The sequence below is a fragment of the Pundamilia nyererei genome, unplaced genomic scaffold (genome assembly GCF_000239375.1).
Source record: "Pundamilia nyererei isolate P.nyererei 1_Seehausen unplaced genomic scaffold, PunNye1.0 scaffold00169, whole genome shotgun sequence".
NCBI lineage: Eukaryota > Metazoa > Chordata > Actinopteri > Cichliformes > Cichlidae > Pundamilia > Pundamilia nyererei.
This window is the reverse complement of record NW_005187570.1, coordinates 1297407-1313505: the sequence shown is the minus strand read 5'-3', so window position 1 is coordinate 1313505 and position 16099 is coordinate 1297407. Positions and strand designations below refer to the sequence as shown.

General features: G+C 43.0%; 1 protein-coding gene across 6 annotated transcripts in view; it reads left to right on the top strand.

Moving 5' to 3' along the window:
• Positions 1-16099, top strand: part of vps13d (vacuolar protein sorting 13 homolog D) — a 79733-nt gene that overhangs the window by 10417 nt on the left and 53217 nt on the right. For 5 of the 6 annotated variants that reach the window (XM_013914055.1, XM_013914060.1, XM_013914058.1 and 2 more), the window contains exons 9-25: positions 891-991; positions 2167-2335; positions 2745-2846; positions 3056-3245; positions 3403-3585; positions 4226-4356; positions 4465-4519; positions 6244-6423; positions 6602-6732; positions 6884-7016; positions 7122-9413; positions 9512-9663; positions 12104-13156; positions 14417-14507; positions 14643-14769; positions 14869-15049; positions 15566-15748. In XM_013914055.1, the coding sequence (XP_013769509.1) occupies positions 891-991; positions 2167-2335; positions 2745-2846; positions 3056-3245; positions 3403-3585; positions 4226-4356; positions 4465-4519; positions 6244-6423; positions 6602-6732; positions 6884-7016; positions 7122-9413; positions 9512-9663; positions 12104-13156; positions 14417-14507; positions 14643-14769; positions 14869-15049; positions 15566-15748 (5454 nt within the window). The remainder of the gene's footprint in view (positions 1-890; positions 992-2166; positions 2336-2744; positions 2847-3055; positions 3246-3402; positions 3586-4225; positions 4357-4464; positions 4520-6243; positions 6424-6601; positions 6733-6883; positions 7017-7121; positions 9414-9511; positions 9664-12103; positions 13157-14416; positions 14508-14642; positions 14770-14868; positions 15050-15565; positions 15749-16099) is intronic. The other variant, XM_013914056.1, reaches the window with a different exon arrangement.

Genomic DNA, 16099 nt, shown 5'->3' with positions numbered 1-16099 from the left:
TACCTCTGGTGCAAATTACTGACCTCTGTCATCATTTTAGGTGGGGGAACTTGCACAATCGGTGGCTGACTAAATACTTTTTTGCCCCACTGTATATACAGAAAATCTAGGCATGGCCAGGTAGTGACCTCCAGCTTTTAGCGGAGTGATTTGAGGCTGAGCTTGAAGTGGTGGAAATGAGAATCAGCACCTCTTAAGTCTGAAACCATGGCTCTCAGCTGGAAAAGGATCAAGGAAAAGTTAGAACCCCAGGTGAAGGAGGTATCGGGGTCTTGTTCGCTAGTGAAGAGAGAGCAAAGCATGAGATTGACAGATGGATTGGGGCTGTACAGATCTGTTCTGGTGAGGAAACAGCTGAGCATAAAAGAGCTGAGCTACTGGTCAATCTGCATTCCTCACCTGTGGCGCCAAGCTATGAGTAGTGACCAATGAGATCATGGATACAAGCGGCAGAAATGAGTTTCTGGGTAGCTGGGTTCTTCCTTAGACAAGAGCCGCTGCTCCTTCACCTCGAAATGAGCCAGTTGAGGTAGTTCAGGGGGGGTCTGACTAGGATACCTACTAGATGGCTCCTAGGTGTCCTACAGGGAGGAGGCCCCAGGGCAGACCCAGGACTCACTGGAGAGAATGCATTTCTTGGCTGGCTTGGGTACGTCTCAGTGTCCCACTGGATGAGCTGGAAGAGGTGGACTAGGTGAGGGAAGTCTGGGCTTCTCTGCTCAGGCTACTTGTCCCACAATCTGACCCCTGATCACCAGTAGAAAATGGATGTATGGATTTTCCATTGAAGCATTCCTTGTATCCTTAGGAACTGAACCTAATCTAGAGCTTTCACAGACCAAGGCTAGAATTTTGGATGATGTTTGTTGTCTGTGTGTCTTGCCTCTTAGGTGCAGTACCAGCAGATCATGGCCTTCCTTAAAGAGCTGGATCGCAGGGAAAGGGAGATGTTTTACAGAAAGTGGAGACCAAAAGTACCTATTTCAGGAAAGTAAGTTCACACTTAAAGGTACAGTGTGGAAGATCTCACTGCTGGATGTCAGTAGATTGCAGACTGCAGTCAACTGAATTCCGTTTTCTTACCTCTCTTGATTGAACTCCATAACACTAGCGACTGTAAACAAAGACATTTTAGCTTTTGAGTTATAAACTATTACTTTCTCTTAAAAAGTTGATATTTGCGAATAGGAAATCAGGAGGTGAAATTAGTTTTTTATGACGAAAACATGAACCTTTGTAATCGGATTACTTTATCCCTATGCTGGTCACGTTGTCCCTTTCTTTCATGTTTTGCTTCTTTGGTGAAGGACACTTTGTTCGATGATAAAACATAGCTGTGATTCTTGATAGCTTGATTTGAAGGTATATCTTGAAGGTGTACACTCAAATCAAATTTGCCCCCACAGCATACGAATGCCTACAAGTTCTTTTCTCCACCTGTGGTTTACTGTGTATCTGCCTGGCCCGTAGCTACATGCAGACACACAAACACTGATCACCAAACTTCCAGCCTCTGATCCAGCATCCACTCTGCTCCGCCTCAGTCTGCAGCTGCCTCTCCTCAGCTCTGCTGCTCAGACCTGAAACTATTTGGGTGGCTGTAGCTCAGGTGGCAGAGCAGGTCAGCCACTAATCAGAAGGTCAGTGGTTCGATCCCAGGCTGCCTCCTGGCTGCATGCCAAATATCCTTGGGCAAGATACTAACCCCGTGTTTGCCTACTGGTGGTGGTCAGAGGGCCCGGTGGCGCCAGTGTCCGGCAGCCTCGCCTCTGTCAGTGCGCCCCGAGGGCAGCTGTGGCTACAATGTAGCTTGCCATCGCCAGTGTGTGAATGTGTGTGTGAATGACTGAATGTAGTGTGAAGCGCTTTGGGGTCCTCAGGGACTAGAAAAGCACTATACAAATGCAGGCCATTTACCATTTGGCCATGGAATTTCCTCTTTATTTCCTCGGATTAGTTTTCCACACTCTAAAGTCTCTCCTGAGTTCAGCTACCGTAACCCCTCTGCTCAGAACAGTCAGTAACCCAAGTGTTCAGTCACATTCTCCCCGCTCTGCTACGGGTCAAAATAATGTCTGTTTTTTCCTTTACCAGTAGACTTGATAACATGCTGTACTGTATTTTAATACTCGGGTTGTTGTTTAATAAACCTTTGAAATCATGCAGCTGCCGACAGTGGTGGATGTTTGCCATCCAAGCCAACCTGAGTGACATAAAAGAGCAACGGCGGCGAGGCAGTTGGGACTTTGCCCTGCAGCGCGCCCGGGACTCCCTAACCTACACCAGCCTCTACTTCAGAAGACTCAAAGGAGTTCCACTGAGTCCTCAGGAAGAGGTACTTCAGTAAGAGAAAGACGAGATGAATAATAAGCATTCAGTATAACATGTTGCTAATATGAAAAGAAAAAATCTATTACTAATAAAAACTGCCAAAAGTACACAGTGTTGAGTATTTTTGAATGATGGCTAGATCCCTTAACAGATACTCCTGTTGCCCACATCTGTACCATTTTCTATAGATAAGAAAGATATTTTTGTATACAATCCTGCTTAGCTGAACAGTGATGGCATGAAAAGTGTGTGAAATTGTTGGATTTGTTTCCAGCTAAAACACTTCTTCTCCTTCTTAGATTCACTCTTGTTGTCTGTCCAAGTGCATGGATAGGAAGGCAGTTAATTTGTACTGTACTGATCTTTCAAGATTATATTCTTCTGAGAACATTTCCCTGGACTTTTTCATCTAGAGTGAGCTGGAGCGGGTTGAGGAGGAGCAGACTTTTGAAGAGCTGCAGCTTCTCAGAGAAGTTGTCCATGAGTGGTTTCGAAAGCAGGAAGTAATCGCAGAGGTATTCTCAGGTTTTATTCATTTTAAACAAAAAACACATTATTGTGTCATTTCCCAGCCTTACGTAAATGCCTTTCAGATATTGTGTTGTCATTAATCACCCCCATCCTTAAACTAGTCAGCCTACAAGAAATGCAGCCATCACTCCTCAGACGGTCATTGATCGTTGTGAACGTTCCAGTCATCTTATTTCCGTGTCACCTCTGTCAGAATGCACGTGAGCCCAGCAGTGAGCCCCAGACGTGTTCATCTACAACATCTGTTCCAAAGAGCGGGAGTTCAGGAATGATCCAGTACCTACAATCGTGGTTCCCAGGCTGGGGGGGCTGGTATGGAGAGTCCCAGGATCCAGATAGGCCACAAGAACTCCTGCAAAGTCCATCCTCTTGGAATATTCTTGGTGAGCTAGGCGATCGTGGTACCTTTGACAAATGCCAGCTGCGAACAGTTTTACATCTATTTTTCATCTGTTTGTAAACTCTAGTTGTGGTAGTGCACACACGTCTTGTGAAACAATCTTCTGTTTAAAATAATGTAAACGTTTAATATTTTTCCAGCAGAAACAGAAGACTTGTTCGACCCCTTGGAGGACTCTCACACTTTGAACACTTTCACCAGGCGAGATCATCTGTTTGGCCGGTTGGAGTTCTTACTGGAGAAAGGTGGAGTCACCCTCTTCCACCAGGACAAGTGCGGAGACACGCTACATGAGAGTGGAGTCATACAGCTGGAATTCTCTGGTATATCAAAGCAGGAATTGTGTCTTTTAAATGTCTAAACTCAAGCATCTCAAGTGAAAAACCAGAGTATTTGCACGTCTAATCTGCTGTGTGTGGAAGAGTTGGATTGAGGAGGCCGTGCTTTGGTTAGATTTATTAGAGAACCATTAATACTCTCTCAATGATGGTAATTTTTCAACTTCTTCCACTCGGGCAGTTAATCAACCCTAAATGGACCCAGCAGCTCTGATAAACTGTAACATGTTTGTTCACTTGTTTTGTGGCTTCATTCACCTGCAGGATGCAGGATGGAAACATAGTTGAATACAGTCTGCATTGAATATCAAGAGAGGGGGGTACCCTGGGTGAACAAATTCAAGTCCCCCTAAAATATTTTAGTTGAGATGGATGATCTCACGTAAAACATTAATGTCCTAGCCTTACAGATAAGGACCTGTTAGAGACATAAGAAACCAGCCAGTTAAGAGTCACATGACTGATGCCATCAAAGTCTTTGTTCCAACAAGTGACTGATGTTCACAATCTAGCTGTAGTTTAATCTACCTACAGCTGTTTTTCCCATAGACTGATGGGAAAATGTAATAAACTCAAAACCTGTGCACGTCTGTTAAAATCCAAATGACTGTAACTGTTTCCACAGGGGTGAAAGTGATGGTGGAGTCTCTCCCTCGCTCAGAGTCCTCCTTATTGTCTGTAAAGCTGGGAAGTTTGTTCCTTCGAGACTTGACCACTCAGGGCACCATCTTTCCTGTCCTGGTGTCGCCCAAAACGGTAAGCAGTGATGGCAGAGCAGGGAGTTCATCACATAAAAATATTGAAAAAGTGGATTGCAGTTCCTCAAACACACAGTTAATTATATTTTGCTGTTACATGTTATAGGGGAACGTTGTTGTTGTAGCTAACCAGTCATCGAGCCAGTCCAGCACTACTTCTGGTAAGATTTTTGTTTTGTGTTAATGTTAATGACCAATTACAGTTATGAAGTAAAGTTTTATGGAAACGGAATAAAATAATTGGTTCGCTGAGCTTGTGGCCATGCTGTATGTGGGTGAGTATTAAATTGTGCACAAATGGTTGGGGGAAGTTTTTAAATTCAGTGTGTCGATATTTGTGTCCTGCCAGTGGATTAATTTAGACCATCTCATAATATAGTCCGGAAAAATAGTTTGCTGCTTTTATTAAAAAAGCCCTTTGTAAAGGTAGAACGTCTTACTTTTCATCACTAATTGAAGAAAATAAAAGCAACCCTAGGTTTCTCTTCAGCACTGTAGCCAGGTTGACAAAAGGTCAAAGCTCTGTTGTGCCAAGCATTCCTTTAACCTTAACTAGTAATGACTTCATGAACTTCGTCAGTCTTTTGCAGTCTTCTTCCTAGAAGTCCTACTATTAATTAATGTTTCAATCTTAAATATGATCAACCTATTTCGATTAATCCGCTGTGTACCAAATGTACCAAAGATCTTCAAGCTGGCAGTATTTAAACTGTTACTAAAAAACCCATCACTTGACCCTTCTCTCTTAGCTAATTACATTCCAATCTCCAACCTTCCCGATCATCTGCAGAGGAAAGGTTTATTTGAGTTTCAGTCAGGTTTCAGTACAGAATGTGGTCTCTGGGTGTGGATTCATCGTTGTGCTTATTAGAGCATACTGTAGGTATTACAGGAACTGTGCTATAGTGGTTTGAATCATATATGTCTTCTACTTTGATAGTGTATAGTTAGAACTGGATCAAGTGACCCTGAACCCCCTCTTAGTTACACTGCAATAGGTCTAGGATGATGGATTGATTGATGATACTTATCCCGAGGGAAATGCTGAGGGATTCCCACAATGCATTGAGTGTTTCTTCTTCATTCACCTTTTTCACTCACTGTGTTTATACACCACTCTGCATTAATTATTATTAATCTCTGGCTCTCTTCCAGAGTGTGTTTTTGTCCTGTCATTCATTGCCCCAACCGATCATGGTAGATGGCTGCCCCTCCCCGAGGCTGGTTCTGGAGGTTTCTTCCTGTTAAAAGGGAGATTTTCCTTCTCACTGTAACCAAAGCATTTGGTTGTATTAATTTAACTAATCTCTTTAAATTACAGTATTAAGCACCTCAAGGCGGCTGTTGTTTTGATTTGATTTGGTGCCATATAAATAAAATTGAACTGAATTGAATGTCGTCTGTGAGATGGTTATGAGTAACTTCTTCTCCAAAGAGCAAAATTTTGTTTGTGGATAAATTCTTAAAGCTGTTGCTATTTAAGGTTGCTAGTTAAGATTTAAAGGATTGATTGGTTCAACAGAGCTCTTATTTTTTTGTGAGCATGGCAACCGTGCAGAGAGAAACCTAGGGTTGTTCTCCTTTACACAGTAGTCATATGCAGTGAAGATGTAAAGCTGAGATAATCAGCCTACATGTGAGAGCAGAGTTCAGGTTGCTGTTCTGTTCTGTGTTGGCTCATGGCAGTGAAGAAAATAACAGTAGAGGAATTGTATTCTTAAACTTAGTTGCAGCACTTTCAGAAAGACACCTGCTGTGATGAAACTTATCACCCACTGCTATGTAATGGAATTGTGCTTTTATTGCATACTACCAGATTTGAGTGACTATTTCCTTTTTTAACATAACGCACTTGAGAACACTTTGTTTGTTATGTTTCTGTCAGGATGCAATGTGGAATGCGTTTCATGCCCAGTGTTTGAGATGATTTACGAGCGTAACCCTGTGAGGTGCAAGTTTGAGAGAAGACTGGAAGTAAACACTAGTCCACTGAACATAATCTACAACCCACAAGCAATAAAAGAAGTGATTGAATTCTTTTATAAGGGAAGAATTCACACCTCGGGTAAGTATATTTAAAGTGGATTTTATACCTTGCTGGTTTTCCTCTGTAGCATGTTTTGCAAGCACTGAGACCAGAAATGTGTTGAGTGGTTATGTGATATGCAATTACAAGCAGAGTTGACTGAATTGAGACTGTTTAAAAACAGTTTACTGTTTAAATAAATGTCTTTCAAACCCAGGTTTTGGGTATCAGTCAGAACTGGAGCTGAGAGTGGCAGAAGCTGCAAGGAGGCAGTACAACAAGCTGAAAATGCAGACCAAGGCAGAAATCCGACAAACCATCGATCAGCTGCTTGTGGGAGAGTTCATTGTAAGAAACATACTCTGAATTCAATTATATTTTTCAGTCAATTCAGTTTTATTTATATAGTGCCAAATCACAACAACAATTGCCTCATGTTGCTCATGGTGGTGTGAAAAAGTTAAATCACCATTAAATCTTACTCATGTCTGATTCGTAGGAGAACAGTAAGCGCTGGACAATGAAATTGGACATCTCTGCACCCCAGGTGATTTTTCCTGATGACTTCCAGTCAGGAGACCCAATGCTTGTTGTTGTTGATTTAGGCAGGATTCTACTGACAAACTCTCAAGGTAAATTAGCCATTTCACTAATATGCCTCAGTGTCTTTGTTATTTTTCCCACTGTTAAGAGTGATATCTGACTTACCCCTGCTATTGTATCCATTGTTTTTCAAGATGACAATAAGTCCAACTCAGTGGCTACTCAGCCAGAAAGAGAAAACATAAGTGATGATGAGTACCAGACTCCTCTTGCAACCCCACCAGAATCTCCCCCACCTGAACTCGATGTGCCTTTGAAAGCACAGGTGAAATATCCTGAGTTTACAAGCTTCAGGTCTCTGGAAGGTACTCAGGCCTACAGACAAAAGCTTTATGAAAAATATTCCTTGTCCTTTAAAGACCTCCAGATAATGGTTGGTCGCTATAAAGACAACTGGAAGCATCTTCAGGAGAGTGAGGTAGGGCCTACACACGTGGTGGAGAAATTCAATGTGCTCTTGCAGCTTGAGCAGAGACTGCGCTACACATCTGACCCCCAGCTCCCCGGTGCTGTGCTGTCAGGAACCCTACCAGACCTCAAGATCCATATGAACCTTGAGAAGATGACTGCTCTCAGGAGTTGTCTGGCTAGACTAAACAGTCCAGCTGTAAATGAAGGAAACAAAGGCCAAGAGAAGAGTCAGACTGTCAGACCTTCTGATCCTCTTACCCTCCGCCATGAAAAGATATTTCAAAGAGAAGAGAGTTCATGGAAGCTGCAGGGTTCAGCCAAAAATCTTACTCAGAGCGTGATGACATTGGAGCAGCATACACGTGAAGTCTTGGTGGAATCCCGTCTACTGTTAGCTGAATTCAACATTAACTACATGCAGCTTGGTGTAGAGAGTGATGGGCGGTACATATCTGTTCTTAAAGTGTTTGGCACAAATGCTCATTTTGTCAAGCGACCATATGATGCAGAAGTTGCTCTAACTGTCCATGGTCTTCTGCTGGTGGACACCCTACAAACTTACGGCTCAGACTTTGACCTCCTTGTTGCTTCTCATAAGCATCTCAGTTTTGACATACCCACAGGCAGCCTAAGAGAAAGCCAGCCATCGTCTCCTGTTTCAGCTAATGGCAGTTCTCCTCCACATCAGCAAAGCTATACTGAGCAGTCTTCTCACCTGCCCTCAGATGGACTCTCCCCCTTAAGTTCCTTTTTCAAAGACCAAGAAGCCCTGATTAAGCTTGAGTACCAGTTTGTCAGCTCAGACTGCCCCTCCATGAATTTGGAAAGCTCCCTTCAGGTTACAAGCATGCAGGTCAATAACCTGGATATCATTCTCAACCCTGAGACTATGGTAGAACTGCTCAAGTTCCTGCAGAAGTCTTTCCCCAAAGAAGAAGGCACCTGGACGTCACCAGTGCAACATGATAAAGCACAACAACATACAGAACAGGACTGTGGTGAGGAACAAGATGGGATATATCAGTCCACCTATGACCAGAACAAAGAACTGACTGTGGAGATCCATCGCCTCAACCTGCTTCTCCTCCGTACAGAGTCTACCAGCACTGTTTTAGGTACTGAGAAGAAAGGTTTGAAGATTGCCACTGCCAGCATTACTGGTACCAAGGTCAATGTGTCCATGGGTAGCCGGTTGGACATTAACGGTTCACTTGGATGCATGCAGCTGGTGGACCTAACCCAGGAGGGAGGCCGAAGCCAGTTTGTGGTCAGCATCGGTAGTGTTGAAGACTGCTCCCCAAGTCTTGATGGATTAACATTCCTTCCCGATACAGGAGAACGTTCTCCTGCAGAAGCTTTGAATTTCCGCCTTATGGAGAAATCCCAAGGAGAGTGTTCTTTGAAACTTCAAATGGCATCATTGCACTACAACCACTCAGCTAAGTTCTTGAAGGAACTCAGTCTGTCAGCCAATGAAGTAGAAGACAATTTCCGCTCCATGTTGAAAAGAGCTGCCACGAAAGTGTCAACAGTTTTAGCCAACAAAACAGCAGAGTATAGTGGGATGGTGTCACTCTTTGAGACGCCGTCACGGAAAATGCGATCTTTAAGTCAGAGCTGGGCCTATCCGTTTGAGGATGAAGAGGACGTTCCCATGGAGGAACCTGAATCCACTTTAGATACATTCTTAGTAAAACTGACCCTCAACATTAGCATTGAATCACCAGTTGTGTCCATCCCCCTTAAACCTGGTCACCCAGAACTCTTGGTTGGTCACCTGGGAAGCATAACAATCCAGAATTTTGTTGCTGGACAAGACTCAGAAAAAGAAAGGTTGCAGGTGTTGGTGAAGGACATTTGCCTCTATTCACTCAACATGAGTAATTTAGTTGTGAAGAGGCTAGGCAAGGGGGTTAATGCTGGCAGCGTGTCACCAACTCGCAACAGGAGCAACACTCAGGATGGACCACAGTTCACACGTCATGACTTCTTTGAATCCTTAAATAGGGGAAAAGGTGAGCACGCTTAAAATTTCTAGGGTAGTTGTATTTCGGATGGCAGATTCTCTCCATGGTAATGCAAGTATGTTCATATAATTTCTTTCTTTCATTAGCTTTCCATATACTGAAAGACACCACTATACAGTTCACCCTGGAGAAAGTTCCTGTTGATGGAGATGCACAGTTTACTCTCCTCACCACAGAGGAATCCTTCAAGAGCACAGGACTACTGAGAATTGAGGGCAAATTTGTTAATCCTGTTAAGGTATATAACATAACTATATATGCATTCTGAATATAAGTCACTATTCGTGAATGAAGGACTGGTTACTTCTAAACACATAAATACACTCAACAAAAATATAAACGCAACACCTTTGTTACTGCTCCCATTCCCCATGGGATGGACGTAGAGACCTAAAATTCATTCCAGATACACAATATAACCATCCCTCCCAAACAGTGGTCACAAATCAGTCCAAATGTGTGGTAGTGGGCACATCTGCTATATTGAGATAATCCATCCCACCTCACAGGTGTGCCACATCAGGATGCTGATCTGACATCATGAGTAGTGCACAGGTGTACCTCAGACTGCCCACAACAAAAGGCCACCCTGTAATGTGCAGTTTTGTCTCACAGCAAAATGCCACAGATGCCACAAGCAATGAGGGAGCGTGCAATTGGCATGCTGACAGCAGGAATGTCAACCAGATCTGTCGCCCGTGCATTGAATGTTCATTTCTCAACCATAAGCCGTCTCCACAGGCGTTTCAGAGAATATGGCAGCACATCCAACCGGCCTCACAACCGCAGACCTCGTGTAACCACACCAGCCCAGGACCTCCACATCCAGCAGGTTCACCTCCAAGATCGTTTGAGACCAGCCACCCAGACAGCTGCTGAAACAATTGGTTTGCACAACCAAACAATTTCTGCACAAACTGTCAGAAACCGTCTCAGGGACGCTCAACTGCATGTGGAGTGGACCAACATTCCACAGGCCACAATTGACAATCTGATAGACTCCATGCGACGATGTGTTGCACTGCATGAGGCAAATGGTGGTCACACCAGATACTGACCGGTTCTGGGTCCCCAGACCCCCAATAGCGCAAAAAACTGCACATTCCAGGGTGGCCTTTTGTTGTGGGCAGTCTGAGGTACACCTGTGCACTACTCATGATGTCAGATCAGCATCCTGATGTGGCACACCTGTGAGGTGGGATGGATTATCTCAATATAGCAGATGTGCCCACTACCACACATTTGGACTGATTTGTGACCACTGTTTTGCAGGGATGGTTATATTGTGTATCTGGAATGAATTTTAGGTCTCTACGTCCATCCCATGGGGAATGGGAGCAGTAACAAAGGTGTTGCGTTTATATTTTTGTTGAGTGTAGAAAACACAGACTGGTGGTTTTTGCCTTTAGAGATCACATAGTACATTAAGTATGTGCTTGCACTGATGTGCAAGCACATACTGATGTGCTTGCACATCAGTATTACAACAGAGCTGGGCCCAATTTCACTTTTTAACATAAATGCTGTCCTTACAACAATTCAAACCTGTACTTGACCTTTCTTTCTTTAAACTACTGTCAGTAGATGTTTCTGTAAAGTGTCCTTCACATCAATACTGAACAAAGAACCATGAAGTAGAACATTTTGAATTCCTTATAGTTGGAAAAACTTGTATTTCTATAAAAGAAAAATTCTAAACAACAGTAGTCTGACAATTACTGAATATTAATGTGTGAGAAGTGTAAACTATATTTAAACTAAATTTATAAACAAGATTACAAAAATAACACAGATAGCTTGATTTCCTCCATTAGTTGCATCAACACAGAAAAGGTTGGTCTAAAGGTCTAGTTCAGAGACCTGAGCTAAAAGCTGTGGACATCTATGAAGCAGTATTATGACCACAATAAGAAACAAATATAGTATTGATCATTTTAAAATTAAAGTGAAAATGGAAGTTTGCCTAGAAACAACTGTAATCTCCACATTTTGAGTTTTTTCTTAAAATAGAATTTCAACTTTATTCTCAAAATGATCTGTATTTGTTTTTTTTCTTAATGTGGCCATAATACTCTGTCGTAGACACCAGATTCCCCAAACAACTGATTTAAAAAATTCACCGCCCATGCATGTTTTTAATATAGAGAAAACTATACATAGAGACAAAAAACATTTTTTATTGTAGGCTATAACACGCTGCTGTAGAGTTGTGCATTTTAAGATAAAAATTGAATTCAGCTGCCAGCCACTCGTGCAACTGCAGTTTGTGGCACATCTGCATCATTTATATTTTTCAGAGATGGAAAGGTGGAGAGTATTTTGGATTAATCTTCCTAAAATATACTTGTAAAAAGTTAGGAAGTAAGACTTTTGTAATTAAAAGCAATAATTTAAAAACCACAGTTTTTGTTTAGATGTAACTACCTCTCTTTTTTTCTAGATTTTAAAGATACAAATTTTAAACTGACTCTATTACTTTAATAATTTTGGCTTATCACAACATCACATGGTTACACCAAGACTAGCTTGACTGGCTTCACCTTTCCCTTTTGAGAATACTTTATTCCAACACAGCTGCACCATCTTCTGCTTGAGATGAAGTCGGATATAACATGCGATGGCTGTGCAAGTCTTACTGCTGGCTTATTAATTGCTTTAACATTTCATTCTGGTGACAGGTGTTCCTGTGCAAGCCTGTGTATGAACAAGTCCTCCAGACACTGGACAATTTGTCTCTGACTGAAGAGCAACATGTTACACCGAGCCAGCCGCCCACACCCCCACCACCAACACCTTCCTGCACCAAACCTCACCGCTTTCCCGACCCCCAGGGAGGAATGTTTGCAAGGGACCCTCCTCACTTCAGCTTCTCTCACATGTCACTTTCATCTCCGTTGCCTCTACAGTCAAACAAACATACAATTGACTCTTCCTCGTTCACTCAGCTAAAAGTCACCTTACATGTGGCAGAATTGCAGGTTCATCTCAGTGCTGATCTAACACAGGGGTCCCAGGACTTAGTCAGTTTGCGCTTCCAAGATTTGGAGGGAGACTTTACCAAGGATCACCCTCATTTACTGGAAATCCAGCTGGCTCTTCGTTCCCTGCTCATGGAAGACCTTTTGGAGCAGAATCCCGAGTCCAAGTACAAACATTTGATGGTGTCGCGTGGAGCTCCCAAACCTTCCACCTTTAGTCCAAAGGAGTACCTTTCTCAAAGCTGTCCGTCAGCATCTAATGCTCTGTACCCAGTCATGCCTCGGTCACTGCCCGCTCACATGGAGGAGGCTCAGAATGTCTTCCAGCTGTACCAGAGGCATCCCAGCAACCCTTCATCTAGCAGTCGCAAATCCAAGAGGGGCCCGGACTGTCCCTGCACTCCTCCTCCTTCTCCGAACCACCACACACCCTCTCCTAACCCACCACCAGATTTTGATGAGTCATTAGTCCATATCAGTGTACAGCTGGTTGACCAGAACCATCCAGAGTTCAGAACGCGTTATGGGAGCGTAGGCCGAAGTGTGGACGTTGACTTTAACTGCCTGGACGTCTTGATCACGCTACAGACCTGGGTGGTTATTCTGGACTTTTTTGGTGTTGGCTCTACTGCCAATAATCATGCAGTCAAGGTGCCTGTGACACCCCAACCCGCGCCAGGAGAGCCTCTCTATGAGCCAGACAGCTGTGAGAAAGACAAAAGAGAGCCTGTCAACACCAAAGTCGACCTAAAGGTATGTCACGTAGCCTGCTAAAAGTTATCAGGCCATATGCTGAATGCATATGGATTCAATAATTAAGAGATCCTGTATGAAAATATAGTCTGTTTATCATTGATGCAGGCTACATTGCTCTAAGGATAGCAATGTAAGGCTGTCAGATACAATTTTAGTGGTTTGTCCTTTAATTGGGCTCACCTGCCAAACGAATGATCATAGGTATCCGAGATTAATTTCAGTGATACAAAGAGCCCTGAGACACAATTCCATCCAAGAGTTTAATTGAAAAACAACTTATTTGATCTTTATGCCACTTAAACACAATTTGCATAATAATTTGGAATGTGGTGTACAGCATGTAGTCAAGTCAAGAACGTACTTAACAGGTAGGTGTATTATTTTCAAAGTCTGCAATCAAGAGATAGCATAATAATTCAAGAACATAAACTTCTGTCACGCTGCTAGAAATAAAAAAAACAGAAGGAAAAGAAGGACTTTGTAGCACAATGATAATAGGCGAGGGGGTTGCTGGGGAAAAACAGGGCTTATGATCTAAAGCATACCATGTCATTTGCTAATCATCTAGTAAACATACTAGCAAATTCATCAAGTGTTGGTTCATAACAGTCAGTCATGCTGTGAACCAACCGGAGAGACCTCCACAGTGGGGAGATTACACCTGGAACATACAGCCTTGCTGCAACCCTGATAATCACACATGAATACATGGGAGTGAACTAGTCGCATAGGCTAAAGCAGCAGAAGACCATACCGGGTGCCACTCCTGTCAGCTAAGTAGGGGGTTAAAAACTGAGGCCGCAGTTTACAAGGGCTCTCCAAAAATGGTCAGAAGATTTGGGGGGGAAAAAATGTTGGTCTTATGAGTTTCAGTTTCTCCTGCAAGATTCGGATCGTAGTCACAATTTGATCCATCCTACGTTTTATCATTGGTTCAGGTTGGCGGTAATGTAATGGCTAGATACTTTGAGCACCTTTGGGCTCTAGTGCAACAGGAGAATTAAAATCATGGATGCAGGCAAAACATTTGCAGTAACTGTGTGATGATGTCATATCAGCATGGACATGGATCTCTGAGGAATGTTTTAAACACTTTGTTCAATCTGTGCCAATAAGAACTGAGGCAGTTCTGAAGGTGAAATGGGGTCCACCCTACTACTAGCAAGGTGTCCTTGATAAAAGTGGCTGGTGAGTGTAAAGTGGCAATTCTGAAGTGATTTTTGTATTGCTAACCCATTCCCGTGTTTTCATTCATAGGTTCATTCTTTGTCTCTTGTACTGAACAAGAAACTCAATGAGCTTGCCAAAGCAAGTGTGTCCAAATTATCTGCTCATCTGGAGATGTTTGGTATGAATGAATCTCTTTTATTTTATTTTCCATATTGTAAAAGCAATAAAACAAACTGTGCATATTCAGATTTTATCTTATTACTATCGATTCACCAAAATGTATAGTGTTGTTATATTTTGTCTGGTATTTCAGATGGTGACATGGCATTACAAGGAGCTTTAGGAAGTTTGTCCCTGAGTGACCTGACCCCACATGGTGATCTCTACAGAGAGCGTTTCACTACACAAGGAGGGGAGGCACTGATCTTCAATATTCTTAAGTATGTATCACTGCAGTGCTCGAAAGACTGTTCCTCTGTGCTAAAGGAATTAGAAGTATCGTGCTGTTTTTAGTCACCTGTGTGCTCTGTTCTCCTCAGGTATGGCCAGCCTGACCCCGACCTGGAGCGGGAATGTGACATCAAGGTGTCTTTGCAGATGGCGTCAGTGCATTACGTGCACACACAGCGCTTTCAAGCTGAGGTGGCAGCCTTCATCCAACACTTCACTCAGCTACAGGATGTGCTAGGCCGGCAGCGGGCTGCAGTGGAGGGCCAGCTTGTGAGTGCTGTCTGCTAGGGCTGCCGTCATGGAAAGAAAACAACATGATTTCTTTAGGCTGTAGTTTTTACAAACCAAATGTTAGTGAAGTTGGTGTCATTGCCTGTAGCCCCTTGTAAAGTTATGCATATGTTCTCCAGGCTGCATTTCATTTGGTTAGATGTAAAGACTCTTAACCAAGGAAAGACTTCAGTTGTCCTCTGTGGTCTTCAGGCCGTTTAGTGTTCTTGAGAAGGTTCGTTCCTTCTTTTGGAGAATGGACCACATTGTCAATTTGACCACTGCTAAAGTGGCACAGTTCACTCTTGGGCAGAGCAGGCTTTGTCAGTAACTACACTTTGCATGACTTTTTTTAAGTGGAGGGGCACTAAATAAGCACAGGTGTTTACTTGTTAATTTTTTAATTAGATTGTGTTTTTCCATTACATTTCATGATGAATCACTGGAGAGATTGTGCTAACCAGTGGGGGTTTTGTTGCATATTGCTCATTCCTTCCTCCCTGTGTCTGTCAAAAGGTACGAGATCAGCCTCAGAGGGCATCCAGACTCCTGCTGGATATTGAGGCTGGTGCCCCAGTTATTCTCATCCCAGAGAGCTCCTGGTCACCAAGGCTCATTGTAGTCAACCTCGGTCAGCTGAGGGTGAAGAACCACTTCCTTCCTGCAGGGGCGTATGGGACTTTTTCCCTCAGAGACAAGGTAGAGAAACTGACCATGGCACATGCCTTTTTCCCTTCTCTGGTGAGTCATGCTTCTGGTTTCATCCATGCATGGAGTGATGCCTGCGCCCCATTTCTCTTCCAGTCTTTTCTAATTTCACCACATTTATTATTATTTAAATTATACGTTTAAAAAACAACAACATGTCACTTCACACACTAATGTACTATAAGTTAGTGATTGTCAAGTGTAGTTCAATTTCTGATTGGCTTTAACCAGCTATTATGATGACTGTGTGCACATCATCACTGTTTTTTTGGAATGATGCCTACCTGTGTGTGTGTGTGTGTGTGTGTGTGTGTGTGTGTGTGTGTGTGTGTGTGTGTGTGT